Below are 16,177 nucleotides of genomic sequence, written 5' to 3'. Positions count from 1 at the left end.
AAAGGATCTGAATACTTGTGTACATTTTTTATTTATTTTTTAAATAAACAATTTAACCTTTAACTAGGTAAGTCAGTTAAGAACAAATTCTTATTTACAATGACGGCCTACACCCGCTAAACGCGGACGATGCTGGGCCAATTGTGCGCCGCCCAATGGGACTCCCAATCACGTCTGGTTGTGATGCAGTCTGGAATCGAACCAGGGTGTCTGTAGTGACACCTCTAGCACTGAGACGCAGTGCCTTAGAGCGCTGCGCCACTCGGGAGCCTGTAAATAAGGTACGCGTTTTATATTTCTAATAAATGTGCAAAAATGTCTAAAAACCTGTGTTTGCTTTGTCATTATTATGGGGGGTATTATGTATAGATGGATGAGGAAACATTTTAGAATAAGGCTGTAACGTAACATGTGGAAAAAGGGGTCTAAATACTTCCCGAAGGCACTATGTTTGAGAAAGACCTCGCTGAACGATTCAGAACACTAATAAATCATTTGTCTTGGTAAAATGTATTTTATAACATAAGGAAGTGAAATTTCATCACCAAAGCACGTTTTCCACCCACTCTGGGCAGTGAGTGGACCCCCTACAGGTTAGAATACATATAACAGGACACTGGCCAGGTTAGAGTGGGCCGCTGTAAACACCTACAAAAACAAACAATTGTTCAGTCACCACCAAATCATGAAATTACACTTCCTTAAAGGGAACACTGAGCTGACGCGATTAAGATTGTGGTGGGAAAAAACAAGGGCCCGTAATCAGCATTCCTTAAACCCATTATGCCAGGTAAGAGAAGGGGAGGAAGAGATACTTTTCAATGCTTTTTATGAGCATTCTGCCATAGTTATGGTTATCCGTCTCACCTCCAGGGCCTTCCTGTAGAGCTGGACGGCGTCCTCGATGTTGCCCTGCTCCCTCTTGATGTTGGCCAGGTTGTTGAGAGAGTCTGCGTGGGTGGGACACAGACGCAGGGCCGTGTTGTAACACTCCTCAGCCTCGGATACCTGGGAGAGACGGGGTTAAACCACACAGGGTTAAACCACACACACATTCACAGATAAAGACAAAACACTCAGATACAGACAGACACCCCCCCCCCACACAGAAAAACATACATTTTCATACAGACGACACCAAGGCCCAGACAGGGCCAATAGAAAAGGGAGATCCCAACACAGACAACAGCTACACAAACACTGCTAACTGAAAGCGGAACCCTGTTTGTAGCTGAACAGGGGATGCTTGCACTTCCCAAAATAATCTTTGTCTGGAACAGTGTTTAAAGGGATGGCCTATCAACAATCATGAAACAGACCACCTGGAAGACCAGGATGTCATGCATATCCATCTAACCACACCCAGTCTGATCTCCTCTCTGTATATGTGGAGAAAACACCCCCCTCATCTCCTAAATTAGGTCAAGGAAGGCACGACAGACATGGCATGCACGGGGCACAGCCTGGTGGGACCGTCATGCCTCTCACACTGGCAGTTGGGATGCAGAATAACGGAGCAGTCTCTCACTGCTTGGACACACACACCGTGTTCTTCCTTACATTGCCCTTCTCCTTGAGGGCGTTGGCCAGGTTACAGTATGCGTCGGGGAAGTGGGGCTGCAGCTCGATGGCGCGGCGGTACGTGTCGATAGCCAGGTCGATAAGACCCTGCTCGTAGTAGACGCACGCCAGGTTGCCGTGGACGACGGCGTGGTTGGGGCTCAGGCTGAGGGCACGCAGGTAGCCAGCCACCGCTCTGAATGGTTGGAAAAAGAGAGAAGGGTGGGTAAACGCTAGTAGTAATAGTAGGTACTAAAGGCTGAGGACTCAGGTAGCCAGCCATGCATGGATACAGAGGAGAGGAGAGTGGTACTGGTGATGTGTAGAGGAGAGGAGAGTGGTACTAGTGATGTGTAGAGGAGAGTGGTACTAGTGATGTGTGGTGGAGAGTAGAGTGGTACTGGTGCTACTGAGCTGTAGCTTCTCATCAGGTCTCCCTTGTAAAACAAGTATTTGTTAAGGTGGTGGCCACCACCCAACTTTTCCATTTTGAATAAAGCATTTTGAAATTTGAAATGTATCCGCTATGATTTCTTATAAACCGACAACTTTTGAACATCAGATCGGCAGTTAGCGCAATTCCACCTTTACACTTCAACTCATCTGCCTTGTAATTCCAACCCAATTTTTGGGCAAACCAAGAAGAAACAGACGTTAGAGGCTAGAGAGGGGATACTGGCGAGATTAAGGCGACAGGAGAACCAGCCACCCTTTCCCTCAATTCTACTAGTCACTTCAAAGGAGGGATGGATGAACTTTGATGGCGGATTTGCAACCAACGGGACTCTAGAAACTGCAATATTCTCTGCTCTTTTGAAACATGGCTCTCGGAAAAGACCCATCCCCTCCCCCTCTTCATCAACAACAACTGGTGTGCTGACTCGAAGACGGTGGAATCGTTGACTCGAATCGTCCATTGTTCACCAGTCTTGGAATACATGGTGAAATGCCAACCTTTTACCTCACGAGTGAGTTTTCAGTTGTCACCGTGACTGTTGTCATGGAGAGGAAAAATAGCAGGCAGGCACTTAACTGTAAGAGCCTATAACCAAAAAGGAAAACTTACATCCAGAGGCTTTTGCCAGCAATTTTAATTCCGCATCAACATGTTTGAGATAAGTGAAAATACTGCCCCCTTCAGATGAAAAGCATGCACAGAGTAAACTGCCTGCTACTCAGGCCCAGAAGCAAATATATGCATATTGTTAGTAGATTTGACACTGAAGTTTCTAAAACTGTTTGAATGATGTCTGTGAGTATAACCGAACTCATATGGCAGGCTAAAACCTGAGGTTTGTAGTTTTTCAAGGGATTGCCTATCCAATATAGTGTAAATGGGGTCATATTGCACCTACTAAGGCTTCCACTAGATGTCAGTCTTTACAACGTTTCAGGCTTCTACTGTGAAGGGGGAGCGAATAAGAGGTGTTTGAACCAGGGGTCTGGCAGAAAGCCATTAGTTTAGTCACGACCGTGAGCACGAGCTCCGTTCCTTTTCATTTCTAAAGACAAAGGAATATTATTGAAGATTTATGATAACTTCTTAAAGATTGATTATGTACATCGTTTGACGTGTTTCTACGAACTGTAATGGAATGTTTTAACTTTGTCTGGACCTACGTGCCCATGCGTTGTGCATTTTGGATTACTGGACTAAACGCGCAAACAAAAAAGGAGGTATTTGGACATAAAGATGAACTTTATCGAACAAAACAAACATTTATTGTGGAACTGGGATTCTGGGGGTGCATTCTGATGAAGATCAAAGGTAAGTGAATATTTATAACTCTATTTCTGACTTTTACTGACTCCACAACATGGCGGGTATCTGTATGGCTTGTTTGTGTGGCTGAGCGCTGTCTCAGATTATTGCATGGTGTGCTTTTTCCATAAAACTTTTTTGAAATCTGACACAGTGGTTGCATTAAGGAGAAGTATATCTTTAATTCTATGCATTACACTTGTATCTTTTACACCATCTAAACCACTGTGAAATGTATTTTCCATAACCAAAAATACTATTTTCAGCTGGTGTACAAAACCATAAGCACCAAGAAGTATAAAAATAGCACACATACAGACAGCGCCTTCCTATTTTGTTGCATTACAACCTGTAATTGAAATGGATTTTTATTTGGATTTCATGTAAATGGACAGACAAAATTGTCCAAATTGGTGAAGTGAAAAAAATCAAAAGCAACAGTCAGTATATGGTGTGGCCACCAGCTGCATTAAGTACTACAGCACATCTCCTCCTCAGACTGCACCAGATTTGCCAGTTCTTATTGTGAGATGTTACCCCACTCTTCCACCAAGGCACCTGCAAGTTCCCAGACATTTCTGTGGGGAATGGCCCTAGCCCTCACCCTCCGATCCAACAGGTCCCAGACGTACCAGTCCTGCCTGGTCCAGCGATGGTGGGTTTGTGCCCATAGGTGACGTTGTTGCCGGTGATGTCTGGTGAGGACCTGCCTTACAACAGGCCTACAATCCTGTACCTGTCCCGCAGGTGTGATGTTCGGATGTATCGATCATGTGCAGGTGTTGTTACACGTGGTCTGTACCTGCGAGGACAATCATCTGTACGTCCTGTCTCCCTGCAGCGCTGTCTTAGGCGTCTCACAGTACGGACATTGCAATAAATTGCCCTGGCCACATCTGCAGTCCCCATGCCTCCTTGTAGCATGCCTAAGGCACGTTCACGCAGATGTGCAGGGACCCGGGACATCTTTCTTTTGGTGTTTTTCCAGAGTCAGTAGAAAGGCCTCTTCAGTGTCCTAAGTTTTCATAACTGTGACCTTAATTGCCTACCACCTGTAAGCTGTTAGTGTCTTAACGACCATTCCACTGGTGCATGTTCATAATTGTTTATGGGTCATTGAACAAGCTTGGGAAACAGTGTTCAAACTCTTTACAATGAAGATCTGTGAAGTTATTTGGATTTTTACAAATGATCTTTGAAAGACAGGGTCCTGAAAAAGGGACGTTCATTTTTGTTTTGTTAAGTTTATACACCTGTTCTGAAAGGCTCCAGAGTCTGCAACATTACTCAGCAAGGAGCACAACCAAGCAAGCAGCACCATAAAGACCAAGGAGCTCTCCAAACAGGTCAGGGACAAAGTTGTGGAGAAGTACAGATCAGGGTTGGGTTATAATTTTTTTAAATCAGAAACTGAACATCTCACGAGCACCATTAAATCCATTATTTAAAAATGGAAAGAATACGGCACAACAAACCTGCCAAGAGAGTGCCTCCCACCAAACTCACAGACCAGGCAAGGAGGGCATTAATCAGAGGCAACAAAGAGACCAAAGATAATCCTGAAGGAGCTGCAAAGCTCTACAGCAGAGATTGGAGTATCTGTCCATAGGACCAGTTTAAGCCGCACACTCCACGAGCTGGGCTTTATGGAAGAGTGGCCAGAAAAAGTCATTGCTTAAAGAAAATAAATAAGCAAACACGTTTGGTGTTTGCCAAAAGGCATGTGGAAGACTCCGCAAACTTATGGAAGAAGGTACTCTGGTTAGAAGAGACTAAAATGGAGCTTTTTGGCCATCAAGGATAACGCTATGTCTGGCTCAAACCCAACACATCTCATCACCCCGAGAACATCATGATGTTTTTCCATTGACAGGGCCTGGGAAACTGGTCAGAATTTAAGGAATGATGGATGGTGCTAAATACAGGGAAATTCTTGAGGGAAACTTGTTTCAGTCTTCAAGAGATTTGAGACTGGGACGGAGGTTCACCTTCCAGCAGGACAATGACCCTAAGCATACTGCTAAAGCGACACGTTGTTTAAGGGGAAACATTTAAATGTCTTGAATGGCCTAGTCAAAGCCCAGACCTCAATCCAATTGAGAATCTGTGGTATGACCTAAAGATAGCTGTACACCAGCAGAACCCATCCAACTTGAAGAAGCTGGAACAGTTTTGCCTTGAGGAATGGGCAAAAATCCCAGTGGCTAGATGTGCCAAGCTTATAGACATACCCCAAGAGACTTGCAGCTGTAATTGCTGCAAAAGGTGGCTCTACAAACTTTGGCGATGTCATTTACAAAATAGCCTCCAACACTACTCAGCAAACTGGATGCAGTCCATCACAGTGCCATCCGTTTTGTCACCAAAGCCCCATATACCACCCACCACTGCAACCTGTATGCTCCAAATCGGCTGGCCCTCGCTACGTATTCTTCACCAGACCCACTGAATCCAGGTCATCTATAAGTCTATGCTAGGTAAAGCTCCGCCTTATCTCAGCTCACGATAACAACACCCACCCGTAACACGCGCTCCAGCAGGTATATCTCACTGGTCATCCCCAAAGCCAACACCTCCTTTGGCCACCTTTCCTTCCAGTTCTCTGCTGCCAATGACTGGAACAAATTGCAAAGATAGCTGAAGCTGGAGACTTATATTTCCCCCACTAACTTTAAACATCAGCTATCCGAGCAACTAACCGATCGCTGCAGCTGTACATAGCCCATCCAATCTACCTACCTCATCCCCATATCGTTTTTTCAAAACGTACTTTTCTGCTCTTTTGCACATCAGTATTCTACTTGCACATCGTCATTTTCATATCTATCACTCCAGTGTTAATTTTCTAAACTGTAATTACTTGCTACTATGGCCTATTTGCCTTAACTTCTCACACCATTTGCACACACTGTATATAGACTCTTTTTTTCTATTGTGTTATTGACTGTCTGCTTGTTTACTCCATGTGCAACTCTGTGTCGTTGTGTGTCGAACTGCTTTGCTTTATCTTGGCCAGGCCGCAGTTGTAAATGAGAACTTGTTCTCAACTAACCTACCTGGTAAAATAAAAGGTGAAAAAAATAATAAAATTGACTCTTGGGGGGGATAGTTATGCAAGGTCAAGTTCTGTTTTGCAAGAAAAATATTTTACATCTTCAAAGTGGTAGGCATGTTGAGTAAATAAAATGATACCAACCCCCCCCAAACATCCGTTTTTAATTCCAATTTAATTCCAAGTTTTAAGGCAACAAAATAGGAAAAATGCCACCGTGGGAATAAATACTTTCACAAGCCACTGTAGATCTACTGCTTCTTAGACTTGCTTTCAATGAGAACGACAGATCTATAACTCGCATTTCTGTGTGAACATGGTCAGGTCGCCCAGAGTTACATATTGCAGCTTTCAATAAAAAGGTTAAATAAATACCACACAACGTCAGAGTATGTACAATTTATACTATCCATCAATCTACATTAAAAAAAACATTTTTTATTTTACTTACCGACAAGATACTAAACTTCCCATACAAACCAGCACCAAGGCTCGACATACGCTCTACTCGCAGCAAAAACATTGGGTTTGCTTAATGCTGCTACTACTACTGCTACTTTCATGTGCATGATTCTCTGTGTTTGACTTTCTTCAAATGTAATTACAAGGTGTCAGAGCGTCATACCTAGGCTACGGCAGAAACAGCACCCTATTACATATATAGTGCCATTTTTGACTGGAGCCCTATGGGCCCTGGTCGAGAGTAGTGCACTACACAGGGAATAGGGTGCTGTTTGGAATGATTAGATGATTAGAATTATAAAATGACATGAACAAGGGAGTGTCTTCAGGTTTAACTGGTTATACCACGGGAACAGTCACTGACCTGTCAAAGATGCGAGCCTCTTTCAGAACGTTGCCCAAGTTGATGTAGGCATCCAGGAAGTTGGGATCCAGAGTCACAGCCTGACAAATACCCATAAATCCATACATCATACACAACGAACAGGATATACTGTAGTAGAAGTGTGTTAAACATTTCCTCCAAACACCAGTTGTAATGTGGACTATTTAAGTTAATACTCAAGTTAAGCGTAATTAACACAATGCTTTGCATATTTATATATGTTTTCATTATGTAATCCACATGATTTCAAGCGTTCCATTGATGTCACTGGTCGGTCACTAGATGCGATTCTGGGTGTTACTCATATCTGTTGATAGGGCCTGACGCCAGACTGCAGGTCCAAGGACACTGATTGTTGTTGTATTCTGTGGAACACTGATTGTGTAGCTAGCAGCTGACGTTGTTTTGGCTTAAATGGGCAACACAACGTCATAAGGGGCATCTCTGGTCAAAGGCCACGTTAGACATTTCCTCTGCTCCTGTTGCAACTTGTATTAAACCAGATTTGCAATTGAATAGATCCAGCATTGGTCTTTAATTTTGTTCAGCCAAAAAAATCCCCTATACTGTGTACTGTTCTTTCCCTGTTCACTGGTGTACACTCTACTAGGACTGTAGTTAAAGTTCAGACACGAATAGTACTGTTTGTGAATTATCAACCCAGACATGAACCCTTAGTCAGTCAGACTATCCTGGTCTGTCTTTTGTTTTTACATCGTCAGCTGTGTAGAAGTCTCACCTTCTCAAAGTGGTGTATGGCCAACCATATCTCTCCTTGGGCGTTGAACACACAGCCCAGGTTGCTCCACGCCACCGCAAAGTTGGGCTGAGTCTCAATAGCCTTCAGGTAACACGCCTTCAAAATGGGTTAACAATCAAAACCAGAGGAAGAGGAGGAGAGGAAGAGTAGCGGTAGAGGAAAAGAAGAGTGGGAGCAGTGGTAGAGGTAGGAGGAAAGGTTGTAAAATAAAGATACGAAGAGAATAAAACAGGAAGAAAAACAAAAAGGGCAGAGGAAACAGAATTAGTGACCGTTCTCAACTAAAGCAAAAAGTGAGTGTGCAGCATGGACTCGCCTGCGCTGAAATCTGCGGCGCTAAGCTGCCTTGCTTATTCCTACGCTGCGCAGATCCAACCAGCACCCACACGCAGACCGACATTCTGCAGTTATCATGGCCTCTTTCTCACAAGACGAGGAACAGAAACGTTGACGAGCCTTTTCTGCTTTACTATGTAATGTACAGCTGATAATAAGCTGCTAATGTGAAGGGAAATACCTAAATGATATTCAAATTCATAACACAACCAGTAACTTCTATGTTGGTTGCAGTCTATTTGACAGCTGACTATAGTAACTAGTGGTATTTCACAACCTTGAATGGCGGGCGCTGCGTGCAGGTGGAGGTCCCTGTAATGCTTGCGCACAAAAAGCTACGTGGGTGGGGCATGTCCTAGGTGTGTGTTTGGCTACAATCACATCACCACGCACACCGCCACTGCAGACCTTGCTGCTGCTTAGCAACAAGAGGTCGATGTTCGCCGCCGCTGCGCTCGCTGAACCCGGCCGCGTTGCGGACTGGCTGTAGACCCGGAGCCCCGGGAGACGCCCTGCTTACCTAGACTGCCACACTCCCTGTACCCACAATGCCTTTCAGGACCAACGAGTGGCAGGGGACGGGGTTGGGGTTAGAGGACCTGGAGACCACAGCCAAGCGGCTGGTTGGATGGTTAGATAAGAGGGGGAATATAGAGAAGGGGAGTTTTGGAAGTTATGGGGCATCAAGACGGCCAATTGTCTGATGCCCTAAGAGAAGGATAGGAGAGCTGATCTACCACCAGAGCCCAGGGGCTGTTCTGCAGGGCAATGGGGAAATAGAGGTGTTGTTTAAGCAAGCCAATAGGTGTCCTCTTGGGAGGCTGGGGGTACGCTGGGTGCCAGGCTGACAGAGGGCGTCGGGGGGAGGGGGGGTCTGTACCCAGCAGGCCAGGGGGGAGGAGGGGAGGGGAGCTTTGTGCCTGATGCTTTCTTGGCCTTGGTTGCCTTGTTCGCTGCGCAGCCCCTGCGTTACTGCACACTCACAGCGCAGTCTGCATCATCTGCAGAACGCTGCAGCTCCAAAACCAAGAAGGAAAAAAACTACATCAACAGGACAACAAGTTAGAGGTTCTTACTCAGGATTTTATCTTTTCCCCGCTAATTGCTTCCATTTTTGCCATGTTTTTATTTTATTTACTGATATATACGTTTTGGCCGTTATGGTAATTTAAGACATTTAAAAAAGTAATGCTTACTGTACTTCTTTTTTTGTGCGTTTTTGTTTGTTTAACTTTTCTTGTTTTGTTTCTCTGCTCTTCAGAGTCTCTGCCACAAGACAGAGGAGCTTCTTGCTCAGGCATAACGTAGTAGTTCATGGTTTCTCTCTCGCTGGCAGTTACAAACCCGTTACCATATTGTTTGTCAGAGGGGCGGGCGGCAACCTCAGCAGCTGGTGGTTGAGGACTGATGCTGCCCTAGTGATCCGTGTTTCAGCCAGGGCACCTAGGGTACGGTAGCAGGAGTAATGTCATCACCCACCTGAAACAACCTTCTAAATAACATCATCAGTCGTGGAAAAAAAAAAACCAAGAGACAAAATAAAACAAGAGCGTTAGTAAAAGTTCCGCAAAACAATACACAATTATTTTAATTCTCATATGGAAAGTAATTACAACGTCCTTTAAAAAAAGCACTACAAAAGACAACCTGCTGTTTACACTCATGCAACTTTTCCTGTATTTTCTAAGAAAAATAATGGATGTTTCAGGAGGGGAGGGTGGGGGGGGGGGCAGGAGGGAAGAAAGGCTTTGATAATGCGTTTCATAATATTAATAGTTTGGTCAAGCTAGGAGAAAGGAGGGAGGATAACTAGCTTGATCTTCATCAAATGAGCTGATGACATTTCTCTGGGAATAATATGTCATAGCATACGCTTTTCCTTCAACCTCTTCTTCAAAAAGGTTTTTTTTTTTGAATGGTTGGCTTTTTCTTTGTCCTGTTGTGCTTGAATCCTGGCCAATGGGGAGTGAGAAGAAAAGCCTCAGTGTGTAATGTTTGGGCATCTAGAAGCCTCCATAGGTAGCTCTGAAATAAAGAGGTCAGCGCTGGTTGCTGCGCATGCGTGTTTCTCTCTACCCAAGCCAACTGAACGCGGGCGGCGGAGTGCAGTTTGTGAGCTGTCTGCCTGACACAGCATCGGAACGTACTAGGCTCTTGTAAGGAGGGGTGTGTGTGACAGTATGAAAATGTGGTACAGTCCTGACTGTTCTATTTATCCACTCTAAGACAGCAGGGAGCTGTCAGCTTGGGGGCGTAGCTGGGGTGTCAGGAAGGCAGCTCTTAGCGCGCACACTCCACCGGCCCTAGCGAGCGCGCGGGGGGAAGGAGCAACAGTGCAGGGGGGCTGGCCCGGCGATGAGCTGGCAGCTCCCTGGAGCTCCTCCCCCTTCTGGCACCAAATAAGATGGCCTGGCACCAGGTCACCTAGCAAGATGTCAACTCCAGCTTTCACCCAACCCAGGGAAGGTACAGATATCATAACAGGGAGATGGGATAGACATAAAATGGCTTAAGAGTAGATAAAGGGGTCAGAGGGCACCCCATAAGATACAAGAAGACTAGCAAATCTGCATGGGTAGGGGGTAGTGGTACAACTGGATTGGGTGGTGGGGTGGTCCATTTTTTTGTTAAATAACTGGAGTGATGTGGTTTGGTTAGAGGCCATCTTATCTTTTGCATTGCAAAGAGATTAACTAACTTAATCAGTTCATTTATCCTTCCAAGACCGAGCCAGCATTATCCCTCCAAAACCACCTTTGTTTACTTTTTTATTGTTTTATGTGTTTATAAAATATCCATCAGAACCATAATTACTGCTACCAATTTGTAAAGCCCAGCCTTTCTTCCTGTGAGGGGAGGGGGGCTGACCGGAGGTGGAGAGGTCAGCGAGAAGAGCATTGTGGGACTAAAGAGAGAGAGCAGGGGGATTGTGTGCAGGTGGAGTGAGAATGAAGATGACTATTCTACCTGGGCTCAAAGAAAAAAGTATAAAGCCATCTCAAATCCGTAATAGAAAGAAAAAGAGGGTTTAATGGGTTGGGGGTGTAGAAAATACCCCCTCTGCCTTCAAAATAAAGCAACATTATTAGCCTCATAAGAGGGAGGGGGAATGGGGCCTGCCCAGAGCCAGGGTGTAACAGGGGTATGGGGCTGCCCAGAGCCAGGGCGTAGTGGGGGGGCCTGCCCAGAGCCAGTAAGGGGGCCCGCCCAGAGCCAGTGGTGGGTAGAGAAGGGCCTTAGATGGCATCTGGGATAGAGAAAAATCACACTCAAGTGATTGAGTGAAAAGTCTGAGTGAGGGGGGAAGAGACAGGGACAACTTTGGCCATCGGGCTCAAAGGGGGGCGGGGGGATATAGACGACAAACAAAAAATCTTACAAAGAAATCAAAGTACAAAGTAAATTTTTAAACAAACAAAAAGATAAGCAAAAAGCTGTGCTGGTGTCAAGCCCCTGGAACATACCTTAGCCTCTTCCAAACGCCCCAGGGCTTTGAGCAAGTTCCCCAGGTCGCTACGGACACAGTACAGATCCTGAGGGACAGGAAACAAACAAGAGATTAGAGCTCCAAACCAGAAATGGACTACTAGACTGACTAACACATGTTACAGTCTGAGATCTACAAGTGATCATCAAATGTCTGGGTAGGATACTAGAATAGATATCAGATTGGGGTAGCTTGGGGGAGGGGGTAAGACATGTTCAGCGTAAAGGTTTGGCAGAACACCAAAACATTGGGTTTTGTGCTGGGCTGCTGGCTTGTGATGGGGTACATGAATTGGGTCCAAGGTCTACTCACAGGGTTGTACTGTAGGGCTGAGACGTAGGCCTGGACGGCTCCCTCCATGTCCCCCGCTGCCACCAGGGCTGCTGCCAGGTTGATGTACCCGTCGATGAAGTCTGGTTTCAGCCGCAGGGCGTGGCGGTAGTGCTCTATAGCCTCCTGCAACTGGCCGCGCTCCTTGTACACGTTGCCCAGGTTGGAGTAGGCCTCAGCAAGCATAGGGTTCTGCTTGATGGCCAAGGTGCTGAAGTGGGCAGACCTGGAGGGACAGAGGAGTGGAGGGAGTCACGAGGCTGGTAGGGTGTGGTGGGTTGGAGAGATGTGGTGCTGTGTGGTCCAATAGTGGTACTTAAGTCAGTCAATGGGAGATCTCATTTAGCACACTAGCTGTGTTGTGTTCTGTGAGATAGTGGGACAACTAGAATAGTTGTGTGTGGGGAGGGGGTTCAACTTAAATTGAATTCAAATTTCACAACAAATAACTTTCTTGTGCTTAATATACATGGTGACAGAGGAACAACCCAAGACACCTGGGAAAACCAGACAGATCAAACCTAACACCTGTAAGAGAAAACAGCCACCACCACCACTGTAAAAAGAGTCATGTCAGAGTGGGAATAGAGGAGGTCAATAGAACACGCAGGGAGATCACTGACAGACAAGCCATTCGTTACTCCCCAACACCACCACAGATGTGTCGTAGTAGTATGAACTGTCGGCAGCCAGTGTATTACAGTCCCAGCCAGTCACAGCGGGCCCAGTATTCTCTCCAGACCATGTAGACTGACTTCAGTGAGCTGACCCCTGACCTCCAGGTCTTTCACTCTCCCCCCACCTCACCTGTCGAGCCTGCGACACTGGAAGTGGATGGAGGAGAGCAACAGTAGCACGCCCGTGTTGTCGGGCTCCTGCCTCCACAGCTGCATACAGTGGCGCTCGGCAGCCTCAAAGTCACCCGACTGGTACTCCCTGTGCGCCAGCTCGGCCAACCCTTGGAAGGAAAGCATACGTTGTTTTGTCGGTTCTGTAGCACCAACACCCAACAACCCGAGGAGGGGGGAAACAACATGTTAGAGGTGATGGAAGAACATGAGGACAGAGACAAAATAATAAACGAGATAAAAGTACTGGAGAATTCATAAATTAATAAATGCCTTTGGTTGATACATAATTGCACTGAAGTATATTAATCAATAGTTGAATAAAAAAAGTTGTGTAGGGATTAACTGTCAATCACAGGGTATGAGTCACGTTTTAGAGACAAAATGTGTGACTATAGGCCAGGTTGCTACTGTTATTCTCTGTTTTATGAGCTCAAGAATTCAACGGTCATCCTTCCTTTGAAAGACAACTAGCTAGATGATTAGCTGCTGTTAGCTGCATAACAGGAGCTGAAGAAACATAGTAAGTGAATTATTAGGATTTTAACTAACGTTAGCTAGGCATCAGCGCCCTTATCATGAAGAGATAAGTATTACCATTAGCTAGTTAGAACTGTCTGACATGAAATGGTATGAAAAACGCAATGTTGTGCGATGAAATGAAAACGGACCAAAGTACATAGCTGGATGAAACGTAAGGTGACGGTTTACAAATGGACGCTAGATGGCGGACAAATACAACCCCATCAACATCTGGGTAACTAACGTTTGATGCATGCCTAAAAGGAAAACAGACCCAGCACAATCACAGTCAATACACACAGGATCAACAAGCTAGCTACGTTAGCTAGATACATTGTATTGTATCAAACGTTAGGGAAGACATCAAGAAAATAAAACGAATGTTGTCTTGCGGGACAATGTTCAAGTTGGCCAATACAATAACATACTTCAGTCTTCATGTCTGGCGGGTTTATCTACATAGCCGATCCATTTTGTGTGTTTACACAACAGATCGCTACATAGCCACACCTGACTGACACCAGGAAACAGCAGAGGGAGCACACCCCTATCCACATCGACGGGACCACAGTGGAGGTGTTAAGCTTTAAGTTCCTTTGGGTCACTGACAATCAAAAATGGGCCACCCACACAGACAGTGAGGTGAAATAGGCGCAAAAGCATCTCTTCAACATCAAGAGGCTGAAGAAATTCGTCTTGGTCCCTAAGACCCTCAAACGTTTACAGATGCAAAATTGAGGGTACCCTTTCGAGCTGTATCGCCGCGCGCAACAGCAGGGCTCTCCAGAGGGTGGTACGGTCTGCCCAATGAATCACCGGGGGCACACTGCCTGCCCCTGGACACCCACAGCACCCGATGTCACAGGAAGGCCAAAAACCACCCGAGCCACTGCCTGTTCTCCCCGCTACCATCCAGAAGGAGAGGCCAGTACAGGGGCGTCAAAGCTGGGACTGAAAAACAGCTTCTATCTCAAGGCCATCAGACTTAAATAGCCATCACTAGCCGGCTACTCAACCCTGCACCTTAGAGGCTGCTCTCCTATAGACATGGAATCACTGGTCACTTTAATAATGGAACACTAGTCACTTTAATAATGGAACACTAGTCACTTTAATAATGTTTACAAATACTCTCATTTATACTGTATTCTATTCTACTGTAGTCAATGCCAATCCGACATTACTCGTCCTAATATTGATATATTTCTTAATTCCATTCTTTTAGATGTGTGCCTTGTTGTGACTTGTTAGATAACTTACTGCACTGTTGGAGCTAGGAACACAAGCACTTCACTACACCCGCAATACCATCTGATAAATAGGTGTATGTGACCAATACAATTTGAGTTGACGCTATAATTGAAGATGGCGCAACATTTGGATTAGTTACACGCTGGCACAAAAAAAAAATGGTTCTGCAAGATGTTAGCATAGGCTCGTGTCATGCTAGCGAGGAAGCTAACTAGAGAGCTAATGCTAACTGGGGCGAGCTCTACCTGTGCTGTCAGCCACATTTCCCACGGAGCTCGCCATCTCCTCGGTCTTCGAGTCTTGCACGGTGGTCGTCAGTGTTGTAGTTTGATAATATCAAATTAAGAGAATTTTATTTCGTCGATTGATCGAAGTTTCTTGAGCCGTTGCTTGCTAAAGCTGTTAGCCTAGCTATGCTAACCACAGAGTCAACGCTAGCTAGTCAAGAAGAATGTCACTATTTTCAGATGGCTAGTTCCTATGCTATTTGCCGTCCTTGCCGATATAACTTATCGCAATCAGCCTAGCTCTAAATTTACTTCAAATTCACAATCATGAAGCGCTGGTTCGACTTCAACAAAGCGACTCCCGAGTCATAAAATGGCGAATGAGCCTCAGCCAGGGATTTTTTTGTTTGTTGCCAGAATATAGATCCAACGAAAAATAATCAATCCGCAAACTGTACAGAAAATGAGAGTGGTGGTGTGTGGTCCAATGAACGTAATTAATATTAATTAATTATTCAAATGGAACACACCCAACGTTTTAAAATCGAGTATATGCAAACATTTTGTAAATAATTATTTTTGCGCGGATGGATACAGAGTTTTGGTGGTGCATCATTCCCCACATGTGCACTGCGGCAAGTCGAAGAGTGACACGAATGTTCTGAAGGTTGAAAATAGAGGGTAGTGAAGATAAACCAAAGCAGTTAGCAGATGGAAAGGCTGAGTTGTTATGACATTGATTGAAAGACAGAAAAATACATATGACAAGAGTGTTTGATGGCTAACTAGAAACAATTTACACTTGTCTGGGTAGGAAGGCGGGGCACGGCCATTCACATCTGTGGTCAACATCTTTCTCGTTGCACAATGATTAAACAATGGATGCATATCCATCATTTTCCTATACCCCCTGTTTGATAATTGTTGTGCCCATGTACAACTAACTAAATAGTACGTAATGTGCAGTGACAGTGCAGTGCACACCTTGGCAAAATGAGAACCGCCGACTTTAGGCACCTTTCATTTTTGAACCACGACCAACAGGGGGCAGTCGCCACATATCTTTGATTCGTTGTACAGACATTTGGAGAAGGTAAAGGACAGGTGTCAAACTCATTTCACGGAAGTCCGAGTGTGCATGCGTTTTCTCCTCCGTTTTACTTAATTGATGAATGAAGGTCACTAATAATAAGGA

General features: G+C 45.2%; 1 protein-coding gene across 11 annotated transcripts in view; it reads right to left on the bottom strand.

Annotated features, from left to right (window-relative positions):
• The window catches only part of LOC112221234 (UDP-N-acetylglucosamine--peptide N-acetylglucosaminyltransferase 110 kDa subunit), a 36,793-nt gene extending 21,415 nt beyond the window's left edge, over positions 1-15,378 (bottom strand). For 3 of the 11 annotated variants that reach the window (XM_042303366.1, XM_042303371.1, XM_042303368.1), the window contains exons 1-8: positions 15,001-15,378; positions 12,942-13,125; positions 12,117-12,360; positions 11,782-11,850; positions 7,961-8,077; positions 7,201-7,280; positions 1,546-1,756; positions 868-1,008 (exon numbers count right to left, since the gene is read on the bottom strand). In XM_042303366.1, the coding sequence (XP_042159300.1) occupies positions 868-1,008; positions 1,546-1,756; positions 7,201-7,280; positions 7,961-8,077; positions 11,782-11,850; positions 12,117-12,360; positions 12,942-13,125; positions 15,001-15,037 (1,083 nt within the window). In that variant the 5' untranslated portion in view covers positions 15,038-15,378. Of the gene's footprint in view, positions 1-867; positions 1,009-1,545; positions 1,757-7,200; positions 7,281-7,960; positions 8,078-9,513; positions 11,696-11,781; positions 11,851-12,116; positions 12,361-12,941; positions 13,126-15,000 lie in introns of those variants that run through there. The other 8 variants (XM_042303372.1, XM_042303369.1, XM_042303374.1 and 5 more) reach the window with 5 other exon arrangements.
• Positions 15,379-16,177: the final 799 nt, after the last annotated feature.

Source organism: Oncorhynchus tshawytscha, linkage group LG21, assembly GCF_018296145.1.
Source record: "Oncorhynchus tshawytscha isolate Ot180627B linkage group LG21, Otsh_v2.0, whole genome shotgun sequence".
NCBI classification, from domain to species: domain Eukaryota; kingdom Metazoa; phylum Chordata; class Actinopteri; order Salmoniformes; family Salmonidae; genus Oncorhynchus; species Oncorhynchus tshawytscha.
The sequence above is the reverse complement of the archived record's forward strand: the minus strand, read 5'-3'. Positions and strand labels throughout refer to the sequence as shown.